We start from the raw sequence: 16,645 nt of genomic DNA on the forward strand, positions 1-16,645 counted from the left end.
ACACTTTTATTTGCCAATATTGTTTTACCAAATAATCAATGAGAAATAATGCAATAGCAGCAAATATTTTAAAGTCATTTTAATGCAACAATAATTAAATCAGCACGATTACTGCAATTAATAATTGCATTGATTAGCAAGGTAAAAATTCTACTTTGGAAATATATTCTGATGAGGTGTTCAGTCTCTATACTTATTGGAAAGAAATATCAATGAACAATCTATATGTGAGCCTAGGAAAGGTCTCAGCAATACTGAACTAGTCAGAATTAATCTACCAAACTGGCAAATCCTAATGAGAACATTTGTCAGGATGTTCCTTCAGATCCAAAAATGAACTCAGGCTACAGAACCTTCCCAAAAGCTTTGCCTGCCCACTTTAATGTCCAAACCATCTGCCATAGACCAACCCCAACGCCCAAAATTCAGCTTCTCTGAATTACTTGCAATCACCATTATTGATGTTCTGCTTCAGTGTGATGTCTATCAACTAACGATGTTGATGTAAAAGTTTATTTATTACACACAAGTTGGCTTACATTCATACTGCAATGAGGTTATTGTGAAAATCTCCTAGTTGCCACACTCCTGTGCCCGTTCGGGTACACTGAGGGAGAATTTAGCATGGCCAATTATCTAACCAGCACGTCTTTCAGGCTGTGGGAGGAAACCGGAGCACCCGGAGGAAACCTATGCAGGCGTGGAAAGAATGTACAGATTCTGCACAGTGACCCAAGCTGGGAATTGAACACAAGTCTCTTGTGCTGTGAGGCAGCAGCGCTAACCACTGTGCCACCATGCAATTGGTAGAAAAAAACATGGGCAACTGTGATAGGGATAGGAAGTTGCAAAGCTAAAAGTAAAAACGTCAATTAAGTTCTTTTGAACAAGTAAACATTTGAAAAAGACAGATGAAAGAGCAGCTGCTCCATTAGGGGCCCACTTTTAAATTGGTGCAAATGTCTTGCCCATTGAGTCTTGTCCTATTCATCCCCCTTAAGCTAGGCATCAGCCAAAACCACGGAATGTGAGCACCAACACTGACGTCATTGGGAATCACCTTCTGGACTGGGAAACCTTAAAGGCCTTTGGCAATTCTCAGGAAGATGATCGATTGCAGATGACAGCCAATTTTACTGGAGTTCCTCCCAGACCATGTGGTGGTGGAGATCAGCAGGAATCATTCTGTGACACAGGCCAATGCAACATGCTGCTTCTTGATGCCATTGCTAAACATTATGCAGCACAACCTCCAATGTTTCTTACCCATCCCCTCCAACAGCTACAGCATCTCTCAGGAGAGGTGCAAATCAGATCTGAAAACTCCAAGTAGAACATAGAACATAGAAAAACTATAGCACAAACAGGCCCTTCGGCCCACAAGTTGCACCGATCATATCTCTACTTACTAGGCTTACCTATAACCCTATCAAATTTGCCTCCACCCCCACCGACGGCAGCCGATTCCATGCACCCACCACCCTCTGAGTGAAAAACTTACCGCTGACATCTCTGTTAAAGAGAAAGAGAATTTTTAAGAGCCTCCTCTCCAACTCCTTCAACATTGAATTTCTGGAGTTGACAATGATAATGTAAATCATTCCACCTTAAACTCAACCTTAACAGTCATCCATAGCCCAAAGCCCAATTCAACATATTCCAGAAAAGTAGGAGATTTTCTAAAATTGACCCTCTATTGTGTATTTTCCCCTCATGCCAAAATTCTTCTTTCCCTTCTCTCTGGAACACCTTAACTCTCTGCTGGGTATGTTTCTGGGTGTCATTTCGCGGGACACAGGAGCTTATTATTATTTTTCATTTTAAGGCCGTGATTGAAATATTTATACAGCTGTTCTTGAAACCAGTTTCGATGATGCCAATCTTAGTAGCAACGTCTAATGCATCAAAGGGAACCTTGAGTATCTTTGGGTTGGCATGGACCAGATGGGCTGAATGGCCCTCCTTCTGTACTGTATCATTTCTGTCGTTCTACGAACTCTCTTCAAAGTGGCCTTCTTTGCTTTCATAGCTTGGATTTGCCCTCAGTCGTGGCAGGTACAGCTTCCTTCTTTGTCTTTGGAGTGCCCTTCGCACTCTTGGCCATCAGTGGTGACCGGGTGTTCAATAATGGATAGACGTGAACCTGTCCTCACTTTTGTCCATTTATAGCAGGGGTCTGGCATCTCCTCTTCATCCTAAAACCATGGGCACTAACGTCCTGCTGACTCACTCAGCCTACAGCAGAATTGTACCTGACACCAACCCCCCCTCCCCACCTCTCCAGTCCAGCTACTTGATAAAACAACATGTTGAGCCATAGGAGGATTATTTAAAATTTAAATGTATTCATGACAATGAGCACACTGATGGATGTTGTATTCAGAGATGTTCATGGCCATTCACTTTTAGCGAGAGAGCTCAAACTCATAACCTTCTGATTCAATGACAAGAATCAAGACTCAATCCTTCAATAAAGTTTTAAATCCTTTCAAAACAACTGGGAATGTCATACAATTGTATGAAGCATCTGTACATTACCATCATAAATATTAACTTTCAGACTCAAGCGTATGTACATTGTCAAATGTTAAAGATGAAAACCAGGAATGCAAAGCATTGGACCGATTCAAGAGTCCTAACGAGATAGATTGGTACAAATAACATACAGTTTGGTAAAACAAAACACCGCCACATTGAAGCATAAATCTGGCATGTGTACATTAAACCCATTTATGTTTGCTGGCAGTCACAATCTATGATAAGATTTAGCTCAGGTCACAGGAAATTTAAACATTTGCATGAATCTGCTTTTAAGATCAGTGATGGCAAACTGTAATGTGATTCATTAAACAGGACCCTGGAAACAATAAACCATGTCAACAATTGAAGATGCGCAGGTCCCCATCTTCAGTTTGCATCCTTCCTCTTAAAATATAATTATTGTCATTCTGCTACCAAATTGGGATTGCCAGAAACCCCTTCACCCACCCAGCCCAATCCACCATCAAAACCCACCCATCCACCAATTTTCTCCTCGGTGCTGAAATTCAGGTCCGCAGCTGCTAACAGTTCACTGATCATAGAATCATAAAAGTCCTTAAGTTTTTAATGTACTTTTTTAAAACTTATTTGTTATTCACAAGTCAGCTTACATTCACACTGCAATGAAATTACTGTGAAAATCCCCGAGTCGCCACTCTCCAGCAACTGTTTGGATACATTGAGGAAGAACTTAGTATGGACTTAACAATGCACCTAACCAGCACATCTCTGGAGTGTGGGAGGAAGCTGGAGCACCTGGAGGAAACCCATGCAGACACAGGGAGAACGTGAAAACTCCACACCAGACAGTGACCCAAGTTGGGAATCAAACCTAGGTCCCTGGTGTTGTGAAGCAGCAGTGCTAACCAATGTGCTGTCCCCCACTACAGAGCAAAGGGAGGCCATTTGGCCCATCAAGCCTGCACCAACAACAATCCCACACAGGCCCTTTCCCCGTAACCCCTCGGATTTACCCTGCTAATCTCCCTGACACTAATGGGCAATTTAGTATGGCCAATCCACTTTTGAATGTGCAAAAGTGCCTAACTGAAGTGGCAATTTTAATTCAGCGACCATGACAGGGACTACAAGAAAACTATTTGACCACTGGGATATCATGGGTAAACAGATTACTTACATAAAACAATTAAGATTAATGTTTTCCAGAAGAAAGTATGAAAAAAAATCAAAAATTAAAACGCCTTTGTTCACTCTTTTCCTGCTCTTTACCAAGGTTGGTACCAACACTCCAATTGCAGCAACAACTAAAAATGATTCACAGCATTGAGTAGAAATGAAGCCGGATGTTCCTAGGACCTGATACTTCTGCAACCCTTCCCCCTCCTCCCGGCTCCCCAGAAACATTGGAGGAGAAACAGTGCACCCAGCATAAAGGATATCTGAACAGTGCTGGGAGTTCCTGTCCTGGAGCAGGATGCAGAGGCCCCTCAGGTGCAGATCTGCTTCCAGATAGATCTGAGTACTGACAGAAGTAGCAAGAAATTAAAATGTAAAGTACTGTAGATACTGGAAATCTGAAACAAACACAGAAAATGCTATCAGCGCTCAGCAGGTCAGGCAGCATGTGTGGAGAAAGAAAGAGTTAACAGTTAAATTGATGACTTTTCATCAGAACTTCCATTGGTCTGATTTGATTTATTATTATCACATGTATTATTATACAGTGAAATAGTAGTTTCTTGTGCACCATACAGACAGAGCATACCGTTCATAGAGAAGGAAAGGAGATAGTGCAGAACGTAGTGATACAGTCATAGCTGGGGTGTGGAGAAAGATCAACTTAATACAAAACTGAAAAACTGAAATGTTAACTCTGTGTTTCTCTCCAAAGATGCTCCAAGATTTTTTGAGTATTTCCAGCATTTTCTGTTTTGTGCTGCAGGAAATTTAAACATGCCTCAAGGCATGTTTCTAATTATTGGTGTCAGAGCCTTCTTCAGAACTTGACTGCAGGTAAAACTGGTCTCTGTTAGGTGGCAATACAAAATTGCTGAAGAAATAACCTGCCACTTGTTGCTCCTTATCTGCTGAAGTAGCACAATGATTAGCACTGCTGCCTCACAGCGCCAGGGACCCAGGTGCAATCCTTGGCTTGGGTCACTGTCTGTGTGGAGCTTGCACATTCTTCCTCTGGGGTGCTCCAATTTCCTCTCAATCTGAAAGATATGTTGGTTAAGTGTGCTGACCAGAACATGCACCAGAGTGTAGTGAGTAGGGGGTTTCACAGTAACTTCATTGCACCGTTAACGTGAGCCTTACTTGTGACTAATAAATAAACTTTAAGTTGCAAATCTATGTTAAGATAGGATTGCAGGTTGTTGCATATTGCCTTTAATATTGTAAAATATCTTAAAACACTTCAGTCACATCAGCGCTCCTACAGTTGTTGCCAACCCACCAAAATCACTTCATGCATGAACCTAGACTGTGATATTGAATGGTCTGTTTGCCATGGGGTGAGGACAACACAAAAGCTTAGCAACCTCTGTTGCAGAAATTTCACCTTTTCAAATATGAGTGTGAAGCAGGCTCCAAGTCAGGGGAATCCCCAGGCATGCAGCAACAGTGATGTCATTAATTAGCCTGAGTGGCCAATCACATTGAAGTATTCTCACAGACAACAAAGCAAGAACTAAAAACCACTGAATCCCATTACGTTTGAGCTTCAAGTTTCACAGAAAGTGAAATCAGTGATTGGGACATTCAGATATGGAAGGCAAGATATTATGAATACAGTTATAAAATAAATTAAAATGAGGAGTTTCTTACAATGGAGACATTTGACGTTTCAGCAAATTAAAAAAATACTATTGGGGGCTGTTTCACAGTAATTACGCCATAAAAAAACAACTAGATCTTCTTCAACAAAGTGTAACTTTGACAAGTTTTTTTTCCCCCAGTGAAACTAAAAGTGAGAGAGTGGAAGTTTTTGTCAATTCAATGATATCTAATTGATTGCAATTTTGGGAGCTTGCACCAGCTGAAAAAGCATAGAATCACTGACTGCAACTTCTTCATTTCCCTATTCCACTGCGCGAGGCTGACTCAAGAAATTTTTGACAATTTCTCCATCATTACTACTGCATAATCTGGACCAATATACGTAAAGAATGCCTTTGATCTCAGGATGTCTGAAAGCACCTTACAGCCAAGGATTTGTATGTTTTGAAGTGGGACGTTATAGTATAGGAATAAGAGGTCAATTATATAAAGAGTTCTGTAAAAATATTGAACGATCTTTAATAAAAGTTCAAAACTAATTTATCAAATTAAACTGTTGCAAATGTTCAAATTGCTTATACACAATGTCATGCTTTAGTTTTGGGCAGATTGAACTACCAATGCATTTGCTCATCTTAGTTGTTGCTTATCTGCTAAAGGCTGCCAAAAATGACATTCCATTTACCATTCAGTGTCAAATGTATAAACTTTTTTTGGTACTGTTCAGTACTTCTAATCAAAAAAAGCCAATTCAAATTAAATACAATCATGGTCCCCACATGAAGTCAAATAAGATCCAAGCTGGCAAGACAAGACATTGCATCCCTCTTGGGTTCGATCAAACAAGATCTGAGCCAACAGGATGAGGTGCTGCACCCCCTCCCGGGGCTTGATCTAATGCTTCATCTTAGCCAAAAGCTGACATGGCTTTGAAAAATTGCATTAGATAAAGCCATGGTTTAACTTCAGTGCCCACCCTGATCATTTATTGTAGAGTCTCGACAGTGCAGAATGAGGCCATTCGGCCCATCGAGTCTGCACCGACTACAATCCTACCCAGGCCCTATTCCCGTAACCTCACATATTACCCTGCTAATCCCGCTGACACTAGGGTCTATATTGCATGGCCAATCAATCTAACCCACACATCTTTGTACTTTGGAGGAAACTGGAGCACCTGGAGAAAACCCACGCAGACACAGGGAGAATGTGCAAACTGCACACAGACAGTGACCCAAGCCGGCAATTGAACCAGGGTCCCCAGTGCTGTGAGGTAGTAGTGCTAACGACTGTGCCACCACGTGCTCTGGTTTACTGTCTGGATGGGTGAAAGAGCTTGGCATTGTTTAGGTTAATTAAGCCCCTTCAGAATCCTACAGACAACAGTCGTGTCACCTCTCAACCTTCTCTTTTCCTTCCTTCCTTCAGTGACAGGACTCTTATCTCAGAATCAGGTTGTGTGTTCAACACTTACCCCAGAGATTCCCTCGTAAGCCAGAGCAACACTTCAGTGCCATATCTGGGAGTGCTATACTGTTAGAAGGGCTAAGATGTTTTTCAGATAAAATGTTATTTTGTCTGCTGAAGTGGCCTAGAGCAGTGGCACAATGGTTAGTACTGCTGCCTCTCAGTGCCAAGGATCCAGGTTCAATTCTGGCCTCAGGTCACTGTCTGTGTGGAGTTTGCACTTTCTCCTCCTGTCTATGTGGGTTTCTTCCAGGTTCTTCAGTTTCCTCCCACAGTCCAAAAATGTGCTGGTAAGTTTGATTGGCCATGTTAAATTGACCCTAGTGTCAGGAGGATTAGTAGGGTTATGGAAATAGCGCCTGAGTGGGATTGTGGTCAGTGCAGGCTCATTGGGCCAAATGGCCTCCTTCTGTACTGTAGGGATTCTATGGTTCCCGGTTTGGGCCACTGTCTGTGCCAAGTCTGAACATTCTCCCTGTGTCTGCATGGGTGCTCCCATTTCCTCCTACAATCCAAAAGATGTGCTGGTTAGGTGCATTAACCATGCTAAATTCTCCCTCAGTGTATCTGAACAGGTGTTGGAATGTGGCAACCATGGGATTTTCACTTCATTGCAGTGTTAACGTAAGCCACTTGTGACAATAATAAATTTAAAAAAAGATTCTATGATATTTGAAGAAAAACAGGAAATGTATGTATTCCTCCACCAAGAACTTAGTTGGTCATTGACCTTAGTTATGTCTTAAAGATCTTGCCACATTTAAATTGACAGCTATTTTGCCTAAAGTACAATAGAAACTACATAGCAGAAATAATTCAGTGGTTGCAAAGTGCTGTAGAGCATCCTGAGGATGCAGAAGGTGCTATGTAAATATAACTTAGCTCTGATGAAGGGTCATCTAGACTTAAAATATTGGCTCTATTCTCTCCCCACAGATGCTGTCAGACCTGCTGAGATTATCCAGCATTTTCTGCTTTTGTTTTCAGATTTCAGCATCCACAGTATTTTACTTTTATCTAAATATAACTTACTTATTTTCATAACATTAGTATGCCCTCAGAAAGTACACATGGGACATTGTTCAAGAATAATGCCCACCAGATTTGAGAGGTTTGGTGTCAGTGAACAAAACCGATTTCTAAGCTTCACTTGAGCTAAAATGTAGATTTTGGAATGGTGTCAAGTTTTCTCTGTTGTATTAAACAGGGGTTAGAAATCAAACTTCCTCCAGATTTTTCCTACAATTACATTTCGGGTCTCTTGTACTTTGACAGATCCATTGCTGTCGTTTTGTTTTAAATGCTACTTTCCATTTCTTCAAGTTGACAAGATGACTCTTGTCTCTGGCAAATGCCACAACTAAAGGATTGTGATGGGGTGGCATGATGGCACAATGATTAGCACTGTTGCCTCACAACACCAGGGGCCCGGATTCAATTCTGGCCTCGTGAGGATGTTTTTGTGGAGGCTGCACATTCTCCCCATGTCTGCGTGGGTTTCCTCTGAGGGCTCTGGTTTCTTCCCACTGTTCAAAACTGTGCGGGTGTAGGTTGATGGATCATGCTAAATTGCCCCTTAGTGTAAAGGGAATTAAAAGTTTTTAAAGTTTATTTATTAGTGTCACAAGTAGGGTTACATGAACACAGAATTGAAGTTAGTGTGAAAATCCCTTAGTTGCCACACTCCGGGGCCTGTTCAGGTACACTGATGGAGAATTTAGCATGGCCAATGCACCTAACTAGCATATCTTTCGGACTGTGGGAAGAAACTGGAGCACCCGGAGGATACCCATGCAGACACGGGGAGAATGTGCAGCCTCTGCACAGCGGGTTAAATACATAGGGTTAGGGGGATGAGGTCTGGGTGGGATTGTTGTTGCTGCAGGCTCGATGGGCCATATGGCCTCCTTCTGCACTATAGGGACTTTCTGAATCCTGAAGATGCAGAGAATGTCGCTGCGCTCTCAGAGGGCTGGTTAAAAATAGGAGGGAGCAACTCACCAGACCCCCTTAGGAAACCTATTTAATACAATCCACGCCTTCCCTGTTGGAACCAGGCTGCCTTCATCAGTCCAGTTGTCACACAAAGTTCCAAACTTCAGTCTTCTATTGTTCCACCCAAGCAGAGGACCTTATGCTTTCCGCTGTCTGCCTATCCATCATACAGAGGTGGGAGATAATGTGTAACATTATACACCATATGAACTGAATTAATTCCTAGAACAATGTGCTTCTGGTATGAGAATCCTTAGTTGTTTAGAATTCGGAGGAGAGAAGAGGCCCCGAGGCTATCAAATTCACTCAAGACGAATGCTAATACAATTCATATCGTGACACATTGAGAAGTCAGATTTAAACAAGAACATACGCAAGATAGAACTGTTTGCGTTAGCTTGTTAGTAAACTGCCAGGATCCTACCTGCAGCGAGTTATACGAGGCATAAACTATTGAGGGGCTGATTTATTTCCGCAGTTTTCCCACGTAAAGCATATTTTATCTCAGGGTGCCAGCTTTAAAATCGATTGAGAGAGAAAGGGTAAACCATTATTCATTAAAAATTACCGGGAGAGACATGGTCCATGTCAAATTGGAAGGTTCGAAAGGACCAGCAGTCTGTTATCTTTTGTGCTCTCAACTGATGTTTAACCAGTAACTGGTTTACTGATGTTAAACCAGTTTTTTTTTGGTTTAAGCGCGCGGAAGCTGGTTTTATTCGATCGATTTCATAGTCACCCTGTCCTGAGATAGACTGGAAATGTTGCCTTTCGTAATGCATAAGAAGCAATAAAGATACAATGTGCACAGAATCAGATATGAGAACAGCAGGAGCAATGTGAATTGTTCTTAAATTTAAAAAAAAACAGCATTCTCCCCTCGCCATTTACACATCACATTCCTCCCCCGCCCCCGCTGCCACCCCCCCCCCCCCCCCCCACCCACACCACCAGTGTGTACCCTCGCCTGTGGCTTGGTTCACTGGGCTCTGTAAGGAGCCTGGTTTCTGACTAGCCTACGCCCAACTTTGGATCACCTTCCACCCTGCTTTTAGCATCCGCCTCGGGTTTCCACTGAAGGAACTCAAATAGACAGCAAGAATTGGGAACCTTCATCACAAGTGACCCGGAGAGAAGGGGGTCTTAGCCAGACCCACGGGGGTGCGTTCACCCTTTCATTCAGAGCGATATTTATAAAGCCGCAGTCAAATGATTGAGGATTTAAATCTTCACCAACTCTCTCCCACACCTCATCTTATTACAATTGCACTTTGATTTAGGATGCTATCGTGTATTTAACAAATAAATTTAAGTGATTTCACCCAGGCACCCACTGAGAAAATGTGGCAACATTCTAAAATTTACATTTTAGTTCAAGTGAAACTGAGAACATTTTTTTCCCTCTCTCGGGAGGCGTGACCTGGACTGAGCTCCCATTAGAGTATTTGGGAATGGGTCAGGGAAGCTTGGCTGAGCTGTGTGTAATACTAGAGGGGTGAGCAGCCTGGGCAGTGAACATAAGAAATAGGAGCAGGAGTAGTCCATCTAGCCCTTCGAGCCTGCTCCGCCATTCAGTAAGATCATGGCTGATCTGGGCCATCAGTGGGCTCCAATCTCCTTTGACTTTTCTAATGTCATCCTGATTCTTCAGTTTATGGCGAGTGATGTGCCCGGCTGACCCCTCACTCTGTTACAGACCATTCAGGAGGCCTTTCGGCTCGCCCCCTCTGATGGTCCGTGTCTCTGTTTGTGTCTGGGGTGCTGAAGGGGCCGCTTGGATGTCTCCAGGCAGGTGTGAAAGATGATCATTTGGAGGTTTTCCGGCCTGGTTTGGGGCCGAACGGCGGTCAAAGTGAAATGGGAGAGACTGGAACCTGTTCCGGGCTGAAATCACTTTAAGTGCTGCAGCGGTACTGAATGAGAAATCCGTCTTAAAATATAGCACAGCCTCTTAAAATGAGGAACATTGCTATTGTACTTATGTGCTGAGGTACGGAAGGGAGTTATGAAGATGTAAATATCAATGTATTTTTTGTTGCTAGCTTGGTAATTTAGACATTACCATTCCACCAACATCAGATATTAAAATCACTAAGAATATTTACTACATGTTAATTCTTGGGGTGTGGGGAAGTGGTTCCTCATTTCAATTTAGGCAACTAACGATTAAGCGAAAAAATTACCGATGATAATCTAATATCCCGCGGGGTTCAGCAATGCATTTTTTTTACAATGTATCTGTGAGGTTCCCAATTCTTCCAAACCTCTGCCTTGTGCCAGTTTTGGGGTTGACATTGGTTTTAACACCCATATAAACCCTACAGTGCAGAAGGAGGCCATTCAGCCCATCAAGTCTGCATCAACCACAATCCCACCCAGGCCCTATCCCCGTAATTCTACATATTTACCCCGCGAATCCCTCTACCTCAAACCAAATAGACAAACTCAAATTATATTAGGACAAAGTAATAGGGGCAGCTCCCTTTTTTTAAATTTATGCATTCCGTGGTAATTTAGCATGGTCAATCCACCTAACCCGCACATCTGTGGAAGGAAACCGGAGCAAACCCACACAGACACGAGGAGAATGTGCAAACTCCACACAAGACAGTGACCCAAGCAAGGTATTGAACCCAGGTCCCTGGCGCTGTGAGGCAGCAGTGCTAACCACTGTGCTACTGTGCCACCCAACAATATCAGGCAGGGGTAGCTGTCACAGAGCAGAGATAATTCGGGCAACCCCTTCCTTGCTCAGGCTGTCTGTCCGGGATGGGTTAGGGGAGAGTTCATTAACTCCTGGACAGCACTGTCTGTGACAATGTCTTGCACCTGTACTCCGCAAACCTTGCCCTGAATAGAAGCCACCTTTCATTCCGGGAGCGACCCAGCACTCAAGACCGGCCAATCGGCCCGTCCTGTTTGTTCCAGCTCTTTTAAGAGATCATTTTGTCTCTTACCACCACCGCCCCCCCCCCCAGCTCCCCCTCCTCTTGTCCAGGTTTGAACGTGGCCGCAGAATCTGACTTTCAGCAAGCACATTTCACCAGTTAGGTCTACCCAGAATCTCTCAACGAAACAATTCCTCTGCTTGGAATGAGAGAAAGCACACTGCCCAGGAGGGAAGAAGACTTTAAAACAAAGATACAGAATAGACTAGCTTGAGACGAGCGCACACATGTTGTCCCTGTAGTTTAACCTCCCCAAGCTGTGCTCTGTCCGGTGTTTCTCGCGGTTACACAGCAACCTGGGAGAGGATGGCATGTTAGTAAATGAGAATGCTGTCCTGTGCAACTCTCTCTCTCTCTCTCCCCTGACACTTGCTTACAGGTGGAATGACTGTCCCTCGCTGCTTTAGCTCCCAACGATCCACATTTTGCGGCTATCGCCGCATGAATGGAATTTGAGAGCTGGAATAAAGTTCCTTCCAGCTATGGGGTGAGTGTCCTCATCGCCTCATACCTCCCCCCCCCCCAGAACCTTGTGATGAGTAGTTTTCACCCATTATGGGGAGGAAGGGTGTTAAGATATTTTAATGTTTCATTCATTAAATCTCTGACAGTATTAGCCCAGGCCAGGGGGGGCTGGCTCAATGTGGAGCATCATCAAATAAAGACTTACAGGTAGGTGGTGAACAGGCTGAGGTTGGCGGGGATCGCGGCCAGCCCCAAATCCGAGCAGTCCAGCCGCACCAAGACGCCGTCCTCTTCACACTGACAGGGGGTCGGGCAACCGCTTTTCCTCGGCTGGCCAGGCTCTGGCAGCAGGGAGGGGAAGCACAGAGGCAGCAGCAGCAGCAGCAGCAGCGGCGGCGGCAGGGAGAACGGGAGCAGCAGCAGCAGCCTCATGTCTGGGTGCAGTCGGTGAGAAGGCAAGGGCAGGGTCACTTCTCACTCCGAGTGCCACATGCTCACCGCAGCGACAACTCCAGCCCTTGCTGCTGTAGCGGCCCCTTTAAATAATCAGCCCCGCCTCCCAGCCACCAAGGGGGTGTGTCCCCGTCTCCCCCCCCCCCCCCCCCCGCCCCCACACGCCTCTCTTCCAATCACCTGCCAGAATTTAATATACACAAGTGTCCATCAGCCTCTGCAGGGTGATTATCAGTCGCCACTCCCAGAAGCAACCCTGTACAAAGCGCACATGTTCATCCCCAGATACAAACTTCAGCTCACAACATATATAAAACACATACACACCCCAGACATACTTTCCGTCACCTTCTTCCGTTCGGAGAAAGATACTGGGGTCACACACCCAACTAACTCAAGAACAGCTTCTGGGCTAGCACACTGTAAGAAGCCTCACAACAGCAGGTTAAAGTCCAACAGGTTTATTTGGTAGCAAAATCCACTAGCTTTCGGAGCGCTGCTCCTTCCTCAGGTAAGTGGGAGTTCTGTCTGGCACACTGGCACAGCGGTTAGCACTGCTGCCTCACAGTGTCAGGGACTCAGATTTGATTCCCAGCTTGGGCCAATGTCTGTGTGGAGTTTTGCACGTTCTCCCCGTGTCTGGGTGGGTTTCCTCCAGGTGCTCCAGTTTCCTCCTACAACTCAAAAGATGTGCAGGTTGGGTGAATTGGCTATGCGAAACTCTTCCTCAGTGTACCCAAACAGGTGCTGGAATGTGGTGATTTTCACAGTAGTTTCATTGCAGTGTGAATGTAAGCCTACTTGTGACTAATAAATAAACTGTAAACTTTTAAAAAAGCTTCTTCCCTGCTGCCATCAGACTTTTGAATGGACCTACCTTATATCAAGCTGATCTTGCTCTACTCCCAAGCCCTGACTGTAACATTACATTCTGTACCCTCTCCTCTCCTGTAGAGAAGTAGAGAAATGGTGCTGGGAAAAGTGATGGGGCTGGAGGTGGATAAATCCCCAGGGCTTGATAATCTTCATCCCAGAGTACTTAAGGAAGTGGCACTAGAAATAATGGATGCATTGGTGGCCATCTTCAGGATTCTATAGACTCTGGAATAGTCCCTGCAGATTGGAGGGTGGCTAATGTCACTCCAATATTCAAAAAGGGAGGTAGAGAAAAAATGTGGAATTATAGACCAGTAAGCCTAACATCGGTAGTGGAGAAAATTCTGGGATCCATTGTCATGGACTTTATTGTGGAGCGTTTCGAAAGCAGTTACAGGATCAGACAGAGTCAGCATGGATTTAAGAAGGAGGAGTCATGCCTGACAAATCTGTTGGAATTCTTTGAAGATGTAACTAGTAGAGTTGACAAGGGGGATTCAGTTGATGTGGTATATTTGGACTTTCAGAAAGCATTTGATAAAGTCCCACATAAGAGATTATCGTGCAGGATTTAAGCACATGGGATTGGAGGAAGTGTACTGAGATGGATAGAAAACTGGTTGGCAGAGAGGAAACAAAAAGCAGGAATTAATGGGTCCTTTTCAAATTGGCAGGCAGTAACTAATGGGGTGCCACAGGGATCGGTGCTGGGACCCCAGCTATTCACAATTTATATTAATGATTTGGATAAGGGAACAAAATGTAACATCTCAAGGTTTGCAGATGACCCCTTGGGTGGGAGGGTGAACTGTGACGAGGATGCAGAGATCCTTCAGCATGATCTGGACAGGTTGGGTGAGTGAGTGGGCAAATCAATGGCAGATGCAGTATAATTTGGATAGGTGTGAGGTTATTCACTTTGGAAGCAAAAACAAGAAGGCAGATTACTACCTGAATGGCTGTAAGTTGAGAGAGGGGAGTGTGGAGTGGGACCTGGGTATCCTTGTGCACCAGCCACTGAAGGTAAGCATGCAGGTGCAGCAGGCAGTAAAGAAGGCCTTCATTGTGAAAGATTTTGAATACAGGAACAGGGATGTGTTATTGCAATTATACAGAGCCTTGGTGAGGCCACACCTAGAATATTGTGTGCAGTTTTTGTCTCCTTTTCTGAGGAAGGATCTTCTTGCTCTTAAGGGAGTGCAGTGAAGGTTTACCAGGCTGATTTGGGGGATGGCAGGACTGATGTATGAGGAGAGATTGACTAGGTAAGGATTTTCACTGCATTTCAGATGAACAAAGGGAGATCTCATAGAGACTTATAAAATTTCACAGGACTAGACAGAGTAAATGCAGGAAGGATGTTCCCAATGGTAAGGATGTCCAGAACCAGGGATCCACAGTCTTAGGATACAGGGTAGGACATTTACAAGGGAGATGAGGAGACATTTCTTCACCCAAAGAGTGGTATGAGCCTGTGAGGAAGCAGTTGATGCCAAAATATTAAATGTATTCATGAAGCGGCCAGATATAGCATTTGGGGCAAATGGAATCAAAGGTTATAGGGAGAAAGCAGGATTAGGCTATTGAGTTGGACGATCAGCCATGATCGTGATGAATGGCAGAGCAGGCTCGAAGGGCTGAATGGCCTTTTCCTGCTCCTATCTTCTATGTTTCTATGTGTCTATGTTACTCCCTTATGTACTCTATGAATGGTATGTCTTGTCTCTATATCAGGCAAGAAACAATACTTTTCACTGTATCCTAATACACATGACAATAATAAATCAAATCAAATCAAACACATGCTCAACAGCACCGCCTCCCATTCCTTACTCAACCATTCTCCTATTCTATCACCATTGTATAACTGTTGGATAAAGTTGTCAAAAAATATTATTAATGCCTTCATAAGGTTTTGAAGTCTCCATGTTATTTGGGAGACTGTTGTCTAACTATAAATGGATTTACATAATGACACATGTTCTGTGCCTTTTGATTGATGGATACGGCTTTGCAGGTACAATAAGAGAGTTGTATCTTTTGTTTGACACCAAATCATGACTGATTCTTAAGAAGAGGCAACCTGACCATTTGGAAGATGCAAGTCCCTAATGCCTAGGTGATCATCTTTCAAAATGTATAGATTCTGGAATGGTATACATGGATTGGAAGGTAGTAAATGCAATATTTAAGAAAGGAGAGAGAGAGCAAACAGGGAACTACAGACCTTTTAGCCTGACATTGTTGATAGAGTCTGGAACCGATTTTAGATGCTAGAATGTAATCTAAAGGATGTGATAATTGGGCAGTTAGAAAATAATGGTAGGGTTGGGCAGAGTCAACACTGATTTCTGAATTAACAAGATTTGACAAACCTGTTGGATTTTTTTTGAGCATTTTACTAGTTGAATAAGAGAGAACTAGTGGCTATCTTAGATTTTCAGAAGGCTTTTGATGAAGTTGCATTTAAGAAAATGGTAAGCAAAATTAGAACACATAGAATTGAGGGAAATATATTGGATTGAGGATTGGTTAATGAACAGAAAACAGAGAGTAAGAATAAATTGATCATTCTCAGGTTGTAGGCTGTGACTAGTGGAGTACCACAAGGATCAGTGTTTGGAGCCCCAGTAATTCACAATCTGTATCTATGATTTAGATGTGTGGACCATATGTAATATTTCCAATTTTGCAGATGACACAAAAACCAGTGGGAATGTGAGTTGTGAGGAGGATATAAAGAGACCACAAGGATATTTAGACAGATTAAGTAAGTGAATCATAGAATCATAGAAATCCTAGAGTGCAGAGAGAGGCCATTTGGCCCATCGAGTCTGCACCGACCACAACCCCACCCAGGCCCTACCCCCATATCCCTATATATTTACCTATTAATCCCTCTAACCTATGCATCTCAGGACACTAAGGGGCAATTTTAGCATGGCCAATCAACCTAACCTGCACATTTTTGGACTGTGGGAGGAAACCGGAGCACCCAGAGAAAACCCACGGAGACACGAGGAGAATGTGCAGACTCCACACAGACAGTGACCCAAGCCGAGAATCGAACTGAGGTCCCTGGTGCTGTGAAGCAGCAGTGCTGACCACTGTGCTATCATGCCACCCAAATGGGCAAGAACACAGCAGCCAGAAATAAA

General features: G+C 43.7%; 1 protein-coding gene across 1 annotated transcript in view; it reads right to left on the minus strand.

Moving 5' to 3' along the window:
* The window catches only part of LOC145344374 (leucine-rich repeat-containing G-protein coupled receptor 5-like), a 156,702-nt gene extending 144,112 nt beyond the window's left edge, over nucleotides 1–12,590 (minus strand). Inside the window, exon 1 of the mRNA XM_080191500.1 lies at nucleotides 12,364–12,590. Coding sequence (XP_080047626.1) covers nucleotides 12,364–12,590 — 227 coding nt within the window. The remainder of the gene's footprint in view (nucleotides 1–12,363) is intronic.
* Between the last annotated feature and the right edge of the window lie 4,055 nt (nucleotides 12,591–16,645).

Source organism: Carcharhinus amblyrhynchos, chromosome 6 (genome assembly GCF_965287045.1).
Source record: "Carcharhinus amblyrhynchos chromosome 6, sCarAmb.v2.hapA, whole genome shotgun sequence".
Taxonomy (NCBI): domain Eukaryota; kingdom Metazoa; phylum Chordata; class Chondrichthyes; order Carcharhiniformes; family Carcharhinidae; genus Carcharhinus; species Carcharhinus amblyrhynchos.